We start from the raw sequence: 20407 nt of genomic DNA, 5'->3' as shown, positions 1-20407 counted from the left end.
TTTTGTCTTGATTTTTTTTTTCATTTAACATCATTATCAGTTAGATAAATAGTCTATATTCACAATTGTTCTGGAAGTGTCTTTTAAAACTTTTAGTGTTTGAAGTGACTTTTTAAAATAAACATTCCTGTTTATAGGAGGGGAAAATTATTAAAAAGAGCAGCGGATTCTCTGGCAAAGGATTCAAGTTTGATGAAACAGAACACGCTTTGGCTAATGAGCGAAAGAAACTACAAAAAGCTGCTCTTGGCCTGCAGGATTCAGATGATGAGGATACTGCTCTTGATGTAAGCATTAAGGGGGGGAAAAAGTGTTTGTTTTTTTTGGTTTGTTTTTTTTTAAGGGATTTCACTGTATTCACTAAAATAACCCATACAGGTACAACTGTAATAAATTGCAGAATGCATGGATTTCTGCTATTCCACACACCCCTCTAACTTACTAGATACCTCTTGTGTGTAAATCTGTATGTAATGTATGAGTGCATAGACCTCATAAGGAGTTAAAAATCTGCCATTTGTCACTTACTGGTATTTTATAAATAAGATAAATATGGCTATTATTCCATTCAAAAGGGCACAAGCAGTTTTTCACCTTTGCAAAGTTAATCATCTTGCACAAAATAAAATAGTCACACTCATTCACAATAGTCTTGTAGTATAGTGATGGAAAGAAATATATAGCAGCTTTTCCCATTTCTAAATCCATATTAGGTACCTTTCCTTAATATTTGCTACCTTTTCCATGATCTGGAAAATTACTCTGACTACTGGTACAAAGGCTGTAGAAGAACTGCTGGAAATCCTCCCTCACAAACCAGCTCTGTAGCCTTCACAATGTGAACGCTGCCCTCCTCTGTCTCCCGCAGCTGAAGGGTGAGATTTGTGTACAGAACTTGGTGCATCAGTTTGCACTTAAATGGCACTTCCTATGTGAGAATCTCAAAGTGCTTAACCTTAATTAGTGTGAAACTGATGGACTCGGTATAAATCCCTTGTTAAAGGTAGAAAGTAAATCTGTGGCACGGCCAGAAATAGACATCCAGTCTCCTGATGCCCAGTCTGTTTCCTGACCAAAAGATCATCCTTCCTCACTGTAGCACTGTAGTTTTGTGCAGGCTCTGTCAACGTTTATTGTTGCAAGATTCAAAATTCATTTTTTGAAAAATAAAGCAAATGTACACGGATGTTTTCTTACCATATGTGGACAAGAATTGCATAATGCTGAATGTACTGATATCCTTGTTCTATTCTTTAGATTGATGAACAAATTGAGAGCATGTTCAATTCAAAAAAAAGAGTGAAAGACATGGCAGCACCGGGAACATCTAATGTTCCTACACCAACAGCTGGTAATGCAGAAAAACTGGAAATTGCCAAAAGACTAGCTTTAAGAATTAATGCTCAGAAGAATCTTGGAGCAGAGGCACAAGTATTGGTCCCTTTTCACTTTAAGGTCACCCTCTCTACCAAGCAACAATTTTTTACTAAATGTTTAATAGAATGTATTTTTGTTTTACAGCCATGTTAACGTATTGTTCTATTTAGCTTTCTTATTCGGTACTTAATGGTAAATCATATGAGTCTTTTGACTATCTGTTTTGTAACCTTTTTGATGTGACAAAATGCATTAGCACAAAAACTGGAACCCCTGATCTGCTTTGACACAAAGGGTTAATTATAGCTAATTTTACCAGTAGTGACTAACGGATTTGTTAAAATTATTATAATTACAAAATATCTGTCTGTTGAAGTATGTAATATACAATACGTTTTCTCATGGTTGTAGAACTCTGTAATTTAATTTAAAATGTATATGAACTTTAGTAGCATTTTGCAGAAGATGGGTTGTTAGTTTTTGAAGTTTCCACCTTTGGAATCAACATAGTCACCATGAACCTTTGATTCTTAGGGGGGGGGAACTAAAGAGGAAGAGGAAATTTTAATCCAAATCTAACTTCCTAGTTAACAGCAGTCAACTCACTCCTGTTATAAAGCATTAATAATGTTCATCTGAAAGTTTAAGCTTTTTAGAATATATTGCTGTGAAAGTTATTATGTATAAGATAGCTTCTTGTTTAGTGTTGAGGGATTTCAGTTCACAATGTATAATGTCTTGGATGAACTAAAGTAGTGGTTCTCGACCAGGGGTACACCTACTCCTGGGGGTACGCAGAGGTCTTCCCGGGGTTACATCAGCTCATCTAGATATTTGTCTAGTTTTACAACAGGCTACATAAAAACACTAGTGAAGTCAGTACAAACTAAAATTTCATACAGAAAATGACTTGTTTATACTGCTCTATAAACTATACACTGAAATGTAAGTACAATATTTATATTCCAATTGATTTATGTTATAATTATATGGTAAAAACGAGAAAGCAAGCAGGTTTTCAGTAAGTGTGCTGTGGCATTTTTTTATTTCTGTGTCTGATTTTGGTAAACAAGTAGTTTTTAAGTGAAGTGAAACTTGTGGGTATGCAAGACAAATCAGACTCCTGAAAGGGGTACAATCGCCTGGAAAGGTTGAGACCCACTGAACTAAAGAACAGAGTATATTGTCAAAGCAGTCCTTGTGCACTGCCGAGTTTTGATTTCTATCACAGGAAGGAGTGTATGCTCCTTTTCCTAGCTTGGTAATTGGACTAGAAGTGTATGGGATGACGTAAAATTACGTTTTGTTTTGCTGACGGCAGTCTGGAATGTCCATAGCATTTAGAGTAGAAAATGTAGCAAGGCTTTTTTTTTTTTTCTTTTTTGGGCGGGATTGGGAAGAGTGTTGAAGCTGCATACATGGGCATTTATTATGTGTAGAAATGTAATGAAACTCTGGTGCTGAAAAGGCCAGGTTTTTATGGTGCTGCCTCTGGGTACCTTGTAATGAATGTAGACTTGTTTTATTACAGGATGTGATGCAGCAGGCTACAAATGCTATCTTGAGAGGAGGCACAATTCAGGCTCCTACTGTATCTGCCAAAACTATTGCAGAGCAACTGGCTGAAAAGATAAATGCCAAGCTCAATTATGTGCCCATAGAAAAACAAGAGGAAGAAAAACAGGAGGGAGGACAAAGTGAATCATTTAAGAGATACGAGGAGGAATTAGAGATCAATGACTTCCCACAGGCAAGCATAATTTTTTTCTTTAATCATATTTTAATTCCAGTCACTTAACACAGTGCTTTACTGCAGACTCTTTGTACAAGTTTTTAATGTGTTTGTTCCAACAGAGAGGTTTTGTCTGTGTCTCAGATATTTATCAGCTGTATCCAATAAAGCTCCGTGACATTAGCTCAGCTGTGTAATCTGCACCATGTAAGAGATGCATAATCTTTCAGACACATTCTAAGACTGTTCCTTACCACATGAAAATGTGAAGCTCTGCCCTTGATCCAGTCAGCATCTAAATCTTATTGAATTTTCCTATGTAATATTGAAAAGATCTGGCCTTTCTTCTTTGGCCACACTACCACAATTCTGGTCCAGACCCATATGTCTTGATTATTACATCTCTTCTTAAACTGAGATTATTAGGGGAGATTTTCAGGGGCATAAAAAGTAGTTAGGCACCTAACTCGGTCAATGGGAATTAAGTGCATAACTGCCATTTATGCTTCTAAAAAATCTCCACTGTCAGCCTTTTGGAACAGGGACTATCTTTTGCTCTCTGTCTGTATGTTGTCTAACACAATGGGGCCCTGACCAGTCATTGGACCTCTTGGTGCTATTCTAATACCAATAAGAGTAATCGCCTGACTAGTAGAATTAGTGAGAGAGATGCGAGTTTGCTCTTTCCTGTCTGCTCTTCCTAATGCAAGTACAGTGTAAATGTTTTGTATAATTGCATGAGTTTTCTCAATGGGACTCAAATTGCATGCACATAACCACAGTATGGGCTATATCCTAGCCCTGAGTTTGTTCTTCATATGCCCCTACCTTTGTACACTAGATCATAGTAGGTGATACACAAGATAGCAGTTTGCCTCATTCTTGAAAAGAATTTGTAACAGTGTGTCTTAGCAGTTATTTCTGTTGAAATCTCAGTGTCCAAGTGAATGAAGTACTCTTTCTCACACTTCAGTCTTCAAGCTTCTAAACTTCCCACAGAGTGAAATGGAAACACTGGAAAGCTCTTTCCAGTGGTCCCGTACATCCATCATTCTCTTTCCTCCACCTTTCTTCTTCTTTCCCTGAAGTAAGGGGTAGCAGTGCTAATGTATTTTATGGCATACGTTTGTTTGGACGTGGGTGCTCATTTTTTAAAAGAACTGATTAAAACCCATTTGCCCTGGAACACATTTCTGTTTAAATAGCTCTCACCATATAATTTTGTTGATACGTTTTCTGTCTAGAATGTCAGCTAACCCTCTGGTTCCTCTTTTATAAAATGTCTTTCTCGCTGCTCCTCTTCCTATACCTTTTTCTTGTGCAGACTGCTAGGTGGAAGGTTACCTCCAAGGAAGCTCTGCAGAGAATCAGTGAATATTCTGAAGCTGCCATTACAATCAGAGGAACGTATTTCCCTCCAGGCAAAGAACCCAAGGAAGGAGAACGAAAAATTTACTTGGCTATAGAGAGTAAGTACGACAGATATTTAAATTTAAAAAAATGTCCCCAGTACAGTGTGAAACTAGACATGAGAATCCTTGTGGTAGTAACCATAATCATTATTGTAGTAACCTTTGGGTCCTCACTCCAGACCATTGTTGGTTATGGAAATGTGGGCACCCAGGGAAGCCACTCATTTGTCTCGATAGTTTTTGCTACTTGGATCATGGTGATGTGAAGACCTCTCGGGACCAACATCCTACCCAGACTAAAGGTGCTTGCTTACATGGTGGCTGTATTTGAAAATATTCAAAAAAAGAATAACAAGAAGAATACACTTGGTGCTAAAAAATGAGAGGAAACGGAGCGACCTTATTTGAGTTGCCATGGAAAAGAGACAAAATGGTGCTGTTATCCAGCAGCACTGGGCAGGGATCATACCTGTTCAAATCTATTGTCTGCAACCTATGGCCCAATTAATCTTACGTTTACTCTGGCATGCTCTATTGCTGATGTGAGTTTGTCTGCAAAGTAACCTGTTGTTTTAGGTGTTTGTGGGTATTGTGAAATGTGACTCGAAATTTTAAGTATGTCCTTTGTTTAAAAAACAAACCAGCCCTGGTAATAAACACTAGTCGAGAGTTCAACTGCAAACTATTAAAATGTGTTTGGAAACCTATACAGTGCTACTAGAAGTAACTTGCAGTTTTACTCTTTCGGCGTTGTGTGTGGAAAAGATTCTAATATTTTGTTTCTTCCTGTTCTGTCTCCAGGTGCCAATGAACTGGCTGTGCAGAAAGCAAAGGCAGAAATCACGAGGCTTATAAAAGAAGAACTTATCAGACTGGTAAGTGAAATACAGTATACTGTATTTCAGAAGAATGTGCTTGGCTTTTTAAAGCTTTACAAGTACATGTTTCAGAAAGTTTATACCAATGCTAGAGCATAAATCTTTATTAATATCTGGGACAGGAAGCTGCAGATCTAAAATATGCTGTACTGGCGAACAGCAAAGAAAATACATTTCTCTGTTCTGTGGGTCAACCCAGGCTCATAGGTATTCTATGCAGACAAAAGACATCAACAGAATTTTGTGACATCACTTTAAGGGCTAGTTCTTACCTCACAAAACAGTTCATTTCCTGGCTTTAGCTCCATTAGGCAGAGCTGGGCATGTAACAGATTGGTTTTTAACTTTTCTTGTTTTTAGTTGTTTGTACTGTGTAGAGGTTAGTTGCTCCATGCAGCACGCCAGGAGCAGTAGTCTTCTGTATTTAGAGTTATCTTGCTCCTCGTTTGCAAATCAAGGATTGCCTTGGGAGACTGGAATTCTGAATTCTTCAGAAGCACAGGCCTTGGCTTTTTGTGGAGCAACCTACAATAATATTGCGTTAGACTCAGGCAGAACTGCTGGTAGCAGACACTTCTCAACCCAGCTGCTCGTGGGTTCCATTGCTCTTGTGCCTTTATTGATCTAGCTTTGCTCTATTTTTAAAATTGCTGAACTCTACATAAAAATTCCTTCCAACTGTCAAAGAAAGGGTTATTGCGGAGCAATTCTAATAATGAATGATTCAGCTGTTCACTTGTCTGTTTTCAACTAGTGCTGTGATTGACTTATTTTTCCTCTTTAATTGCAGCAAAACTCATACCAACCAACCAACAAAGGAAGATACAAAGTTCTGTAAATATTTGGAGTAACCTGTCTGCCAGCAGCTGGTGTCTGACACTTCGTGGCTTCTGTTGTCTTTGGTGTTCACACTGCTTATTGTAAATTAAGATATTTTTATTTTTTCCTTGCTGACATTTTAACACAAAATTGATATTTGCTGAGACAGCTCATTCTCTTCACTAAGGTTAGCAGTCTTAAAGCAGACCAGCTTTGTCAGGGCATGATGTAATTGCAAAGTATAGTTTATATAGTTTTTTCACTGAAAAACTACTGAATAAAACATATTTTAATTTTCCTGACATTCTGATATAATGTAAATTAAATTATTTTGGCTTTGCTTTGGAATTTGTTAGGGTGTACTTACAACTTCACATTTTAGGGGTAGTTCACACCTTTTAAGTTTATTGTGGAGTACTAAAACAGCCACTATAAGAGCAGAATTTTCCTTTTCTAATCTGTAGCATCTCTGTGACCTATTCCATATGCATTCTCTCTGCAAAACCCCCACTGATGTCAGTGAGAGCCCTGTGCTGATCAGAGTTTAGAATTTTGTCCTAGAACAATTAAGATGTAGTTTTACAGATATCCCTCCCCTCCCCCCCATCCTTTTTTACTTCCTACTTTGCCTTTATCATTTGGGGAATAGAATAGTTAAATCTTTGGGTTTCTTGTAAAATGAGACATTTTGTAGTACAAAAATGGCTTTCAGATTTTCTCTAAATGTCAGCATTTTAGGATTTGATTTTGTTCCCATTCTTCAACCTTTAGTAAATAAAATAAATAAATCTCAGCAAAAGAGAGAAACCACTTTTGTAATCAAGCATAAAGTTTGACACATTTTTATAGTGTTATATATACATTTAATGTGATTCTTTCAGGATGACTGTTGTTATACTATTAGAGAATGGCTTTCGACAAAAAATTAGCTTTGTAGGTCGGCTCCACAAACGACCCTTATTGCAGTGGTGGAACGTGAAAGCTTCCTGGGAGTCAACTTTTTTGAACCCACTTCTCCCTCATCCCCAGAAGTCATTAACGTTTCACATTGTTACTGTCAAGATTTAATTTTTTTAACCTCTTGTCTTATCTGTAACCAAAGTGACAGATTGTTGAGTCATTCTAGCAGCTGAAAAAGCTTTCAAGAAGATGAAAACTTACAAGGCTTTTTGTAGAAAGCTTTCCTGACCTGACATCGTGGAGGAAAATATATACTTTTAAAATAGCTATGTGTATGTACTGCTTTAACCCTAGTGAAGAACAAATCAAATGCTTGCATCATGGTTATAAATTCATTTTTTCCAAAAATCAAATATTTTGAAGTCCACTCCAGTTCTGAGATACTAATACATTTGTAGATGTAGAAAAAGAGAAAACCGGCCATATCCACTAAGCACTATACATTTACTCTGCCAGGAACAACCTTAATACGATACCTAAGAAAGTTTAAAAAAAAAAACTAAACAAAACAAAAGACCTGAATGGAGCCAGAAGTAGCACATATAAGAAAATCATCTCAAAGTTCAAACAAAACCTCAGATATTTTCAAAATCAGATTCCCTTTAAATGTTTCAGGCTTCGTAGTTAGGATTATTTATTATGTAAGATGTTTCACACAGTTTGTGCTGACTTGTCTAACTTTTTGACAGTGCTGTAAATTGCAATGTCCCCCAGAGTTGTGGTGGGTTTTGATATGTTTGGTGTAGAGCACTTTCAGGTTCAGGCATTCTGACTTTTTTTTTTAAACGTCTTTGGTTTGAAATGTTCGTGATGATATCTACTGAGCAAAGCTCTGATAGACATACTTCTGAGATTTCCAGCTCAACGCTGTTGGATTTTCAGCGAGGTTGGACAATGTACAATCTTCCAAGGTTTTTTAAATGCAATGTCAATATTCATATTTTTTTTAATTCCTCTAAATAAAAATAATGTCCATGTGTTTTTTCTGAAATGCTCTTTCCGATGATGGTTTTTGCCCTGTATGCTGTGCCTCTGCACTTGTTTCTATTGCAGCTCTGTGCTCACTAATTGTAGCTGCTCCTTTAAGTGTAGGGAAACACGTTCACTATCATTACATTAGAATCTTTGTTAGGAATGGAATGAAAAGCAGCAGACAGACACCAGACAGTAAAACTGCTGCAAGAGAAACATCACTTAAGGTGCTTGGGTACTTGGGATGGGGAGGGCCAGCAATCTGCAAGAGAGGAAAAAAATGAGACAAACTCTTAACAGAAATAAATAAGGCAAAAAAGAGAGAAATTGAGGTGAAGGGGAAAAAGCTATCGTGGTAACAAGGCGAAGAATAAGAATATGGAGGAAAACAATGAACTAAAATTGTTGCATTAAATCTTTCTTCCTAATTGTTTTTGTGCTCATGGAAGTGGACCCAGCTCTCTGATAACCATAACATGTCTGCTGCTTCCTTGGGGGATGCACCCCCTTTCAGATGCTGGAAGAGAACTTGAACTGTATCTTTAAAAAAAAAAAAAAAAAAAAGCAATATAATAGATAACAGAGCAATGTACCCTTTTTGCTCTGTTATCTAACACACTTTCCAAAGAGAGTGTGTTCCCAACTCCCTATATTTTCCTTATAGTTTTGGTGTTTGAGTAAGCAAAACATCCTCCAGCGATTGTATTTTGGGCAGAAATAGAAAAAAAGTGATGCTGGATCATAAACTTTTTTTAAACGTTTTGCTGTAATCATATTTTGTCAGCAGCTAATAGCCTGGGGTTCCTCTTCTTGTGGCATCTCTTGTCCTGACTAGTGGTAGATCCAGGCTGCCTTATATACTTACCAGCTTATTCCACAGTGTGTGCAGTGCAGAAGTATCCCTCCTGATGATGACTAACCCCTAATTCTGAGGGCTAGATTGTGACTTTATGGGCATCTCTACACTACAAAATTAAGTCAAGTTAAATTAATGTACAGCCACTACAGGTGTTTCACGTCCACACTATACTCCTGTTGACTATGTGCATCCTCACCAGGAGTGCTTCCGGGGCACAGATAGTTCAAGCCCCAGGGCTGACAGCCAACAGGCGATGTAAGTAATGATGCCCTAACTACATCTACCTAAGTAACTCCACCTCCACAAGAGGCATAGCATTCTATGTAGTGACATAGAATCATAGAATATCAGGGCTGGAAGGGACCTCAGGAGGTCATCTAGTCCAACCCCCTGCTCAAAGCAGGACCTATCCCCAATTTTTGCCCCAGATCCCTAAACGGCCCTCTCAAGGATTGAGCTCACAACCCTGGGTTTAGCAGGCCAATGCTCAAACCACTGAGCTATCCCTCCCCCCCCCCCCCCCGGCAACTTACATTGGTGGGAGCTACATTTCGTGTGGATGCTTAAAGTTAGATCAGTGTAAGCTGCCTTACATCAACCTAACTCTAGTGTAGACCAGGCCTAAGTACCTATGCAATGGAGTGAGGGGAGAACAAGCACATACTTTTTATACCTGTATGTTGGCTACATATACCTTGGGTTGCTGGGCCCACAGGAGTAAGCACTTACTCCCTGCACCTCCTCCCCAGCAGCTAAGTGGAAAATTGTCAGAGCCTTGGCTCCGCTGGCTGTCCAGCACAATGGGACTTGCATAGTGGAAGTCACAATTTGCTGCTGGTTTTGGCTGGAACCAAATTCTTGCTCTTCAATCCTGAATAGGGAGGAAGTGTGTATCAGCTGGATGTTGGAGTCACAAGGGATTATTTAGGGCAGTTAAGTTTATGCACTCCTTGCTCACAACTGTGCCTTTTGTTATTTATATTATAGTAGCGCCTAGGAGCCCTAGTCTGAGACCAGGACTCCATTGTACTAGGTGCTGTGCAAACACAAGCAAAAGGGCGGTTCCAAGTCACAGTCTAGGCCTAATTCTTTTACTTTGTCAGAAACCCTGACTGGGTTTGTGCACGTAAGAATTCACATTAGTGGCCTTTTCAGAATACATCAGAATGGGTGTCTGAATATAAGAATAGTATAGGGTCCAATGACTGGATTAGAGGCAGCTAATTACATGATCTGAATCTGTTCCTGAAGTGGTATGAGCACAAGAGCTACCCCTCTGCTTTGCTTTCCAGTTGTGTACTGGGGTTTGTACCTTCATGAGCACAGCAGTGCAATAGAAATGTGAAAATGGTGACTCTGATGCCCAGAATTATGCAATGTAACTTGCAGTATTTATAAATTGCACAGTCCCTTCCCCAGAGATCTAATTGCACTCAAAGGGGGTGGGGGAGCTTGGGAAGGGATTCAAAGGAGGGGTGAAATGGTCAGATTGATGGGCTAAGAAGATGCTTTTTGCATGTGCTTTGTATGGAGGTGGACAATGTGAGTGTTGGGAAGAAGCTGCAGATATTAAGATGGGAGACAGTAAAAATCAGCACAAGTGTGCTTTGCTTTCTGGAGAAATATTTTGATTTTATATTGGTAAGGGTCTTTCTGGTGGATGATTCAAGGAGGCATCCTGGCAGTCTGTGGCCTAAAGATTATGGCAGCTGGCCTGGGACAAAATACATTGCATATGTTTAATAATTAATGTTAGAGTAATCAAAAAGTGCAGCAGTTTTAATCTTTTAAATTAAAAAATCTTGCAGTGGCCACAAGAGTGATTTTTGTGTTTCACCACTCCAGTGAGTAGCGTTTTTTTGTTGTTTTAGTTTTTTTTTTAAACCATTAATATCTGCTGCCCCATGACACTACAAAGCTTCAAAAGTACAAAATATGTTTTCTAGAAACCTAAGAGTATCTGTCTCTACTCAGATATATAGTTTAGCTTGTCATGTGGAAGTAAAATCTGTGCTTATGTACCTAAGTGGAAATTGAAGAAAAGAGGCTTATTTCCCAGCCCTTCCTTTCGTATAATTTGTGACTAAGGGACTTGGGAAGAAGGGCTTGTGGTTAAGCCAATGGACTCAGAGGCTCTGGGTTCAATTCCTGGCATTGCTACAGACTGGAAGATAGGTCCATCAATGGCTATTAGCCAGGTTGGGAAGGGATGGTGTCCCTAGCCTCTGTTTGCCAGAAGCTAGGAATGGGCGATAGGGATGGCTCACTTGATTACCTGTTCTGTTAATTCCCTCTGGGGCACCTGGAATTGGCCACTGTTGGAAGACTGGATACTGGGCTAGATGGACTTTTGGTCTGATCCAGTATGGCCGTTCTTATGTATGACCCAGAGTCAATTAATAATCTCTGCCACAGTTTCTTATCTGTAAAACAGATACCACCACCCTACTTCTCATGGAGGTTATAAGAATAAATTCATTGTGAGACACTCTGACACTATGATGGTGTGAGCCATAAAAGTATCAGTGTAGCATACTGTACAGAACTGATTGTGCTATTGCCACACACATAACAGCTACTTTCAGTGAAGGCCAAAAGTAAAACTCCTCCATTATTTTTCTGATTCCCCCAATCTCCTAGAAAAATCATTTTGTTAGTCAGTATCTGTTTTCCATCTCAAACAGCCCTAACCAGTAGCTTAACTTCCTGCCCTGGATATCTAATCTTCAGTCCATGTAAACAGCAGCCATCTTTTTTATCACAGAAGCACCTGAATTTCAATTGAGGTGAAGTGATTCCCATGCTCATCATTTTCAAATACTCAGCTTCTGAGTTGAAATGTTCTGTGTTCTTATATAGCATCTGAGTGCCATGCTCTGCCTGAGGCACACGAGGAGGGTTTTGGGTTTTTTTAGCAGAAAGTTCATCTGGGTGTATTAAAAAAAAAAAAAGAGTCCTCCAAATCCCTGCACATTCACGTTGGCATAGAGCTACCACAGGGCTGCTCCAAATATGGATGAAGTTTAAAACCTAGCATGCCAATGGTCCCTGCCTCAGGGCTAGTGCCTTTGATTTAAGATAATTTAACAGAGAAATTACTCTTCAGAAAATCACATACAGAGCATGTTCAGTAGAAAACATTTAAACACAATTGTGCTGCACATGTGTGTGGCTGCTGGAGTGCACAATTGTTGGTCAATGAACTAGCTCCAGAATTTCTGCAGAAAAGCAACATGAAGGTTGCACAGGGAGAATCCCAAAAGATGGGAAATGTAAATGTGGGCATGCTCCATCGCGAACATTCGTTGAGTAGATGCAGCCGTGTATTCCATGTGGGTGTGCATGCCCTGCGCATCGGAGGCAGAGCTTTGCCTAGCGGTACTTGTAGGGGTGGCACTCATTGCCTGCAGCCATAGCCACTCCCCTGGCTGTATAAAGGTGGCACCTCCCTGGCTACTTCAATCTCTTCTCACTGCCCGTGGCTAGAGTCAAAGCTCTGTGTGAAGTTTTCACCTCACACTTTTACACTCAGTTTTCTGATAACTTTTTTTTATACGGTGGTAATAGTAGTACCTTAGTGTTAGTTTAGTTAGTAGAGTAGTTGGCTCCACTGTGTGATGTCCTCATGAGGGTTCAAGCATTGTCCCTCATGCAGGGCAGCTATCTGCAATAGTGGCCCCCATATGAGGTGCTTGTTGTGTCTCGGCAAGGGACACATTAAAGAGCAGTGCTCCATCTGCAAGTGATTCACTAAGAGCAGTCGGGTGACAAGAGACTTGAGGCAGCACCTTCTGGAGCAGGCCATGAGGCCCATTTTGGCAGAGGCCCTTGTCTGACTGGTTCTGGCATGGATTATCAGATGAGTCCAGCACTGACGACATTGGCACCCGTGCTGACCATTGTGACAGCATATGAGGTGGCTTCAGACCTTCTTTGCTTCTCAGTCCCAGGCTCTCTACTGGTTCAGGAGGTCTCTAGTGCTATGGCTTCTAACAGCTTGTCCTCTGTTATGCCTCTGGCACCTTCTGACTGTGTGTCAGAGCCATCAGATCCATTGGTAACACAGCTCACACCACTTAGGCTGCAGGCTACGGAGTTTATGCTGGGCCTGGAACTGAAGGCCCCCTCAACGCTGGTGCATCCTTCAGCACCATCGTCTTGGCAGCAGATCCCACCATAAAGTTTGGTACCATCCTTGTTGCCAACGTCTGGCTCTCCCATTGTCACCACTGAACCTCTGTGATTCCTCAAGATTCAGGTTGAGGTCATCCTCCTCATCGGATGGGCACCAGAGAGAACCCTTGGATCACTATTGGTACTGAGACTGGCATCTGTCCTGCAGTTGAGAAAGAAGCTCTTGGCCTGGTGCCTACTGGCCATCGATGCCTTATCCGTATGTCCAGTGGCCTACCTGGAATCCCTGGGACACTCCTCAGTCCCTGAGGTCCCACTCCTTCACCTGTTCCAGAGCGAGATCACTGGTCCCAATGGTGGCTCCTGCTCCTATACTACTGCAAGTGACCACTGAGTCAATTCCCCTGGGACTTATGGGGCTCTTCTGACTGGATCTGTGGGACAAGAAAAGGATCTACTGTTGGCACAGTACACCACCTCCTTGTCCTCCCTGGACTCTACCATGCTGGAATCTTCCTCTCCCTTGGTGCCTGAGGACTTTAAAGATATATCAGGATCTCCTGAGGTGTGTGGCCACTGTCTTGGGTATCCAGGCTGAATTCTTCCAGGAGAATACACATAATGCTTGATATTCTCTAACCATCAGCTCCAGGAGATTAGCCCCCTGATAAATGAGGCTGTCCTGGAGCCAGAAAAGGCCCTCCGGAATATCCCTGCTTCATTGCCCTCTATGGTGAAATGTTCGGAGAAACAGTACTTCATTCCCATGCAAAGATCTGACACTTTCTACTCCCACCCATCCCCTAACTTCCTTGTGGTGACTGCAGGAAATGACAGGACTCAGCAGAGAAGGTATAAATCCACACCAAAATACTGAGAGTCCAAGATAATGCACTTGATGGGGAGAAACAGTTATACTTCCTCTTCCTTGCAGATGTGCATCATGAACCAGCAGGCACTGCTCTCAGAATATGAATTTGTTAATTGGGTGGCGATGTGTAAGTTCGCATACAGGTTACAAGAACCCTCCAGGTAAGGGTCTAAGGCATTCATTTCAGAAGTCTATGTGGCAGCCAAGACCTCCTTGCAGGCAGCTCTACACATGTTGAATGCCTCAGCCAGGATTATGTCATCAGCTGTAGTCATGAGGAGGCCGTATGGCTGCAGAATTTTGGCATTGTGCCTGATATGCAGCTGACCAATGAGGACATACCATTCAATGGCTGGATTTTGTTTTCAGAAAAGACTGATGAAAACTTGCCCTCGTCTAAAGACTCCTGAGAAACTTTGCATGTTTTGGAAGTATAATCTCCCACCACAAAGAGAAGTCATCATAATGGTCAGCAGCCACACTGCTTGCAGTGGTGTGGGGTTTTTTTGTTTTGTTTTGGTTTTGGACAATCCTCCCTTTCTGTGCAGCAGCGGGACTACTTCAGAAAGAGTCACAGATCACAAAGGAGAAGGTCCTCTGGTTCTGGGTTTAACTAGGTACTGCTCTGCCCCCGGCACCTAGGAAGCGCTCATTTTGACTTGTGTGTTCAGGACAGTGATCCAATGGTAACCTCTCCTCCTTGGTCCTCCCTGATTGGAGACATGCTGACCTGCTTTAATAGTGAGTGGGACTCAATTTCAACAAACAACTGGGTCCTAAGCATGGTCAGATCGGATTATGTCATACAGTTCCACTCCCTCCCCCATCCCCGGTCCCTCTTCAGGGACCCTTCTCACGAGACACTGCTCCTCGAGCAGGTTCAGTCTTTACTGGCTCTGGGGACTGTAGAGGAGGTCTCCCTGCTGCATTTGAGGCTGGGGTTCTACTCCTGGTATTTCCTGGTCCCCAAGCTCAATGGAGGGATGAGACCTATTATTGAGCCTGCGATCTCAACAAATACATCAGATATGTGAGATTCCATATGGTCACCCTAGCAACTATTCTCTCTACCTTGAATCAAAATGACTGGTTTGCTGCTCTGGATCTGCAGGATGCATATTTCCATGTAACAATCCTCCCAAGTCACAAAGGCTCCTCAGGTTTGTCTTGGCTGGCCAGAACTGCCAATACACCATACTGCCTTTCAGCCTGTCTTCTACTCTCTGGGTTTTTATTAAGTATGTGACTCTGGTAACTTCATACCTCAGACAGAAGGGAACTCATATCTTCTTGTATCTGGATGATTGATTACTGAGTGGCAAGTCCAGAGAAGAAGTCCTCTCTCGTGTTCACTTCACACTATGCCTGCTTGAGTATCTAGGTGTCAACCAAAACAGCAGGAAGTCAGCATTGGTTCCAATGTAAAGAATCGAGTTCATTGGGTCCCGGATAGACTCTACAAGTTCAAGAGCATTTCTACCCACTGAGTAATTCCAGGAGATCCACCACCTACAGTCTCTACACTCTCTACACTCAACCACAGACTGAGTATGCCTGAGGTTGCTAAGCCATATGACCACGTATACACAAGTAATTTAATATGGGAGGCTGCGACTCTGTCCTCTTCAGCTATGGCTGAAGTTAGTCTATTGTTCAAATCAATATCCTTTGGACATGCTGGTCTGACTGCCTCCACTGATTCTGGGCTCCTTATGGTGGTGGGCAATTCAGGACGGTGTGTGCCATGTAATCCCTTTCAAAAGGCCTCTGCCAACCAGGACTACAGTCACTGATGCCTCCTTAATAGGGACTTGGGGAGCACATCTGGATTCGCTGAAAGTTCAAGGCCTATGGTCAGAACAAGAAGTTTCTCTGCATATCAATCTTCTTGGAGTTTCATGCCATCTACAATGACTGACAAAGCTTTCAGGATCACATCAGGGGCTCAAAGGTTCTCATACTCACTGACAATACCACCACAACGTATTACGTGAACACGATTGGGGAGCCCATGCCAATGTGCTGTGTCAGGAAGTGATCAGGCTCTGGCAGTTTTGCATCAGGGAAAACATTATCCCTATGGCAAATCACTTGCCTAGGATCCACAATCATCTGGCAGATCATCTCAGCAGGAAATTCTCCCTGACTCACGAGTGGTCTCTGAAGCCCAGCATCCTGCAGTCCATATTTGCAGTTTGGAGCATTCTGATGGTCAGCCTGTTTGTCACGAGAGACAACAAGAAATGCCAGCTGTTCTGCTCCAAAGAGGGTCTCCGTCTGGACTCCTTGACCGATGCTTTTCACCTGAGGCGGGAATCAGCACTCTTGTATGCCTTTCCTCCAATTCCAACCATCCTGCAGGTCATTCTCAAGCTGAAATTGGACCATGCCAGGCTCATTCTTATTGCTTAAGTGTGACTGAGACAATGTTGGTTCTCCGACCTCCTCACATTATTGGTTCGGCCTCCCATATCTCTTCCTCTTCATCCTGACCTCCTGATTCAGCATTATGCTCAGGTTCTGCATCCAGTGCTCAGCACGCTGTATCTCACAACATTGATGCTGCATGGTTAGATGAAGAGGAGAAACAATGTTTGGAGACAGTCCGGCAGGTCTTGCTTAACAGTAGGAAGTCCTCCACCAGGGCAGCCTAATCGGCTAAGTGGAGGAGATTCTCAGTATTGTCGTTAGGGGAGTTCAACGTTTTTGTCGTCAGGGGAGTTCAACTGGCTTTTATCGAGAACATCTTGGAGTACGTGTTACACTTTCAGTCTTCTGGTCTTGCACTTTAGTTCACTCAGTGTCCATATGGAGGCAATTCTGGCACTTCATCACCTATTCATGAGTTGTGTTGTCAAACTCTGTGGCAGTGAGGTTCTTGAGAAGAGTAATTCGTCTTCATGCACCAGTTAAAGAGCTAGTTCCTTTGTGGGACCTTAATACCATTTAAGTGGCTCTTATGGAACCTCTTTTCAAGCCTCTGGTGACTTCTTTCCTCCCTCTGTGTCAGAAAACTGCCTTCCTTGTAATGATAACATCTGCTAGCAGAGTGTGCGAGTTGCAGGTGGAGCCTCCTTCCATGCAATTTTCCAAAGACAATGCGACCCTGCGACTAAAACCTAAGTTTTTATCTAAAGTGGTTTCCCAGTTTCACTTGAACCAGGTTCTTCTCTAAGCCACATTCAACCCCAGAGGAGCAGCATCTTTACATGCTGGATGCCAGGAAATGTCTAGCTTTTTATCTGGATAGATGTAAACCTTTCTGTTCCCCACCTCATCTGTTTACTTCATAAGCAGATCAAATGAACAGAAGAACATATGGGTCAGACCAGTTTGCCCACCCTTGAACTATGCTTACATTAAAGTGGGGGGCATGCCCCTTCCCCCCCCCCACATCTACAAAGGTTCAGGTGCCCTTGGTTCCCTTCCTGTGTTATGGCGAACTCGGTAATTTAATACACTACTCTTTATGCTGTAAAATGTGTATCCAGAATTATAATGGATGTGCAACTTGGCCCAGTTAGGGGTATAGTTAGAACATTAACTGTTCAGTGTCATGAGTACTTGAGATTTTAATTGTACAGCTTTGATTGTACTGTCATTTTCAATATGTCTATAGCTGGTAACTGAATAAATGCTTGTGACGGTTGCAGACAATGTATCTGCAGCTTTAGGAACAATTTCTCACATGAATTGCTCAATTAGCTTTAGACACAAAAACTATATTTTAAAGTAAATTGCTTTATTTGGCTAAAAGTTTGCAATTGTCATAGCCCAAGAAGATGAAATTAAATGGTAATGCCTGGATCCGGGACCTTGCTGGGATAATATGAAAAGATGGCATAGCTCTCTGCAAGGATGCAGCTCAAGGCTATGACCCTGCAAACGTATGTTCTTAGCTTTAAGCGTATGAGTAGTCCCAGTGACTTCACTAGGACTACTCATGCTTAAAGTTAAGCACATGTGTACATGCAGGATGGGGACCTAAATGGGAACCTACATATCTGGTTGTTTGTGCAGATAATAAACTATCCATGGATGGTGCTGTGCACCTCTATGCTTAAAGGTCTTCCCAAACCAGCATGGCTCACTTTTAAATAAGACAGTAAAACTGAGGTTTTTAGAGTGTGAAATGGTATGATGCCAGTTCACCTCCCGATCTCCCACTTGCGCCAAAGCTCGACTGCTGTTTCTTAGAGCAGTGTCCTGTCCATTTGGTTTAGCTGATCATAAAATGAGCCTGAGTGCACGCATGCAGTCTGTTCCAGTCACATGACTGAAGAGGAATGCACTTCCCTTTTGATTATTTTTCTTGACCCAGATCTCTTCCAAATATGGTATCAGCTTAAACGAGTTTGTGATCTTAAGCTCAGGCTTTTGCAGAAGAAATTCTGGCTTCCAGAGCAGAGGGGGAAAAAACCTTCTGCCTAGAGCTCTTTCCAAAAACACAAAGACTAAAGAGACACACTTAGACTCAAATTTGGCCCCGAAATGCACATTTTGTAAAAATAAGTGTTAGATTTGTTTGTATTATTTTCTTTTTAGTTCCAGTAGAAATGATTGTTTTTAAACAAAGGGCCATTGCCCTGCAGTGATTGCAATCCAAACATTGCTTCACTGAGAATTCTCATCAGAAACAGGCTTAATTGCGGGATGAACCACACCTGCCTTGAATCAGGTTATCCCAGGATAAGAAGGCAGCGGGAAGCTGGAGGACCTCCTGCAGTGAGGGAACAGCAGTGTGAAGGTACAAAGAAAGAGGGTTTTGGGCAGCACAGTTCCTCAGGAAGGCGGAGCGATGCCCAGCTTAAGGCTGAGTGGAAGACTGTTTTTAAATAGAAAGCTGCTCTAAGAAGGGCTGTGATAGAAAGAGACTGTGCCATTTCCCTGGTGAAGGGAAAAATAGGGGCAGGGCATAGCACAGGCACTCCTGGCCATGAGGGGGGTACAGGGGAGGCAGCTGATTCTCTTACAGCCAGCATAAATGGAGGGAAAATACATTTAGATTTTAAAAAATGTTTAGTTCTGATTATCTCAGGAATTATTGGTAACATAATACAGAAGGGTGTATAATTTTTATGTCGATAGTGTTTCTTAAATAAGACTATCACAGGCATTAAAGAAGGACAAATGCAAAGTACTGCACTTAAGAAGGAACAATCAGTTTCACACATACAAAATGGAAAATGACTGCCCAGGAAGGAGTACTGCAGAAAGGGATCTGGTGGTCATAGTGGATCACAAGCTAAATATGAGTCAACAGTGCAATGCTGTTGCAAAAAAAGCCAACATCATTCTGGGATGTATTAGCAGGAGTATTGCAAGCAAGACATGAGAAGTAATTCTTCTGCTCTACTCTGCACTGATTAGGCCTCAACTGGAGGCTGGTGTCCAGTTCTGGGCACCACATTTCAGGAAAGATGTGGACAAATTGGAGAAAGTCCAGAGAAGAGCAACAAAAATGATTAAAGGTCTATAAAACATGACCTATGAGGGAAAATTGAAAAAAATATGGGTTTGTTTCGTCTGGAAAAGAGAAGACCAAGAGGGGACATACGTTTTCAAGTATATAAAAAGTTGTTACAAGGAGGAGGGAGAAAAATTGTTCTTCTTAACCACTGAGGATACGACAAGAAGCAATGGGCTTAAATTGCAGCAAGGGTAGTTTAGGTTGGGCATTAGGAAAAAATTCGTAACTGTCAGAGTGGTTAAGCACTGAAATAAATTGCCAGGGAGGTTGTGGAATCTCCATCATTGGGGATTTTTAAGAGCGGGTTGGACAAACACCTGTCAGGGATGGTCTAGATAATACCTAGTCCTGCCTTGAGAGCAGGAGACTGGACTAGACGACCTCTCAAGGTCCCTTCCAGTTCTACGATTCTAGTTAGGTCACCACTACTCTGTGACCCTGTTTCCATAACAGTAGATGCAGGTGCACACTTGTTCTGAACCCTGAGCCAGGAAGTTGATATATTTTTACCTTTAAATGGAACATTAGCCCCGGTTGCATGTGGGTGTTAGCATCTGCCCAGTGCATTTCTAGAAATGAAGGGTTTTATTAATTTACTATTAAACAGACATGAATACACAGCTGGAAAGGTCCAAGAATGAGATCCCAGGCAAGTGTAGCTGCAGCACAAATGTACCCACACCCTACTTTTAAGAGTACATGTAACATCCCTTCCTCTTCCTTCTCTGCCACATGTGGTCCCAACTCCTGTGTAAAGAGAGAATGTTGCAAAGCTATTTTGGAATGTGTGTGTGGAGGAAAATATAAGGAATACATTTTCCCCAAACCCTCCTCTTACAAATTGAAATTCCCTGCCATATCCCTCAGTGAGACTACAAGCTGCATTGGTGGGTGGGGATACTACAGGTAGAGGGAGAACTCCA

General features: G+C 41.6%; 1 protein-coding gene across 2 annotated transcripts in view; it reads left to right on the top strand.

Moving 5' to 3' along the window:
- The window catches only part of DDX46 (DEAD-box helicase 46), a 36980-nt gene extending 28811 nt beyond the window's left edge, over positions 1 to 8169 (top strand). Inside the window, exons 18-23 of one of the 2 annotated variants that reach the window (XM_048860442.2) lie at positions 138 to 287; positions 1258 to 1431; positions 2909 to 3127; positions 4434 to 4578; positions 5323 to 5396; positions 6190 to 8169. In XM_048860442.2, coding sequence (XP_048716399.1) covers positions 138 to 287; positions 1258 to 1431; positions 2909 to 3127; positions 4434 to 4578; positions 5323 to 5396; positions 6190 to 6237 — 810 coding nt within the window. In that variant the 3' untranslated portion in view covers positions 6238 to 8169. Of the gene's footprint in view, positions 1 to 137; positions 288 to 1257; positions 1456 to 2908; positions 3128 to 4433; positions 4579 to 5322; positions 5397 to 6189 lie in introns of both variants that reach the window. The other variant, XM_048860441.2, reaches the window with a different exon arrangement.
- Positions 8170 to 20407: the final 12238 nt, after the last annotated feature.

This window comes from Caretta caretta, chromosome 8, assembly GCF_965140235.1.
Source record: "Caretta caretta isolate rCarCar2 chromosome 8, rCarCar1.hap1, whole genome shotgun sequence".
NCBI classification, from domain to species: Eukaryota; Metazoa; Chordata; order Testudines; family Cheloniidae; genus Caretta; species Caretta caretta.
The sequence above is the reverse complement of the archived record's forward strand: the minus strand, read 5'-3'. Positions and strand labels throughout refer to the sequence as shown.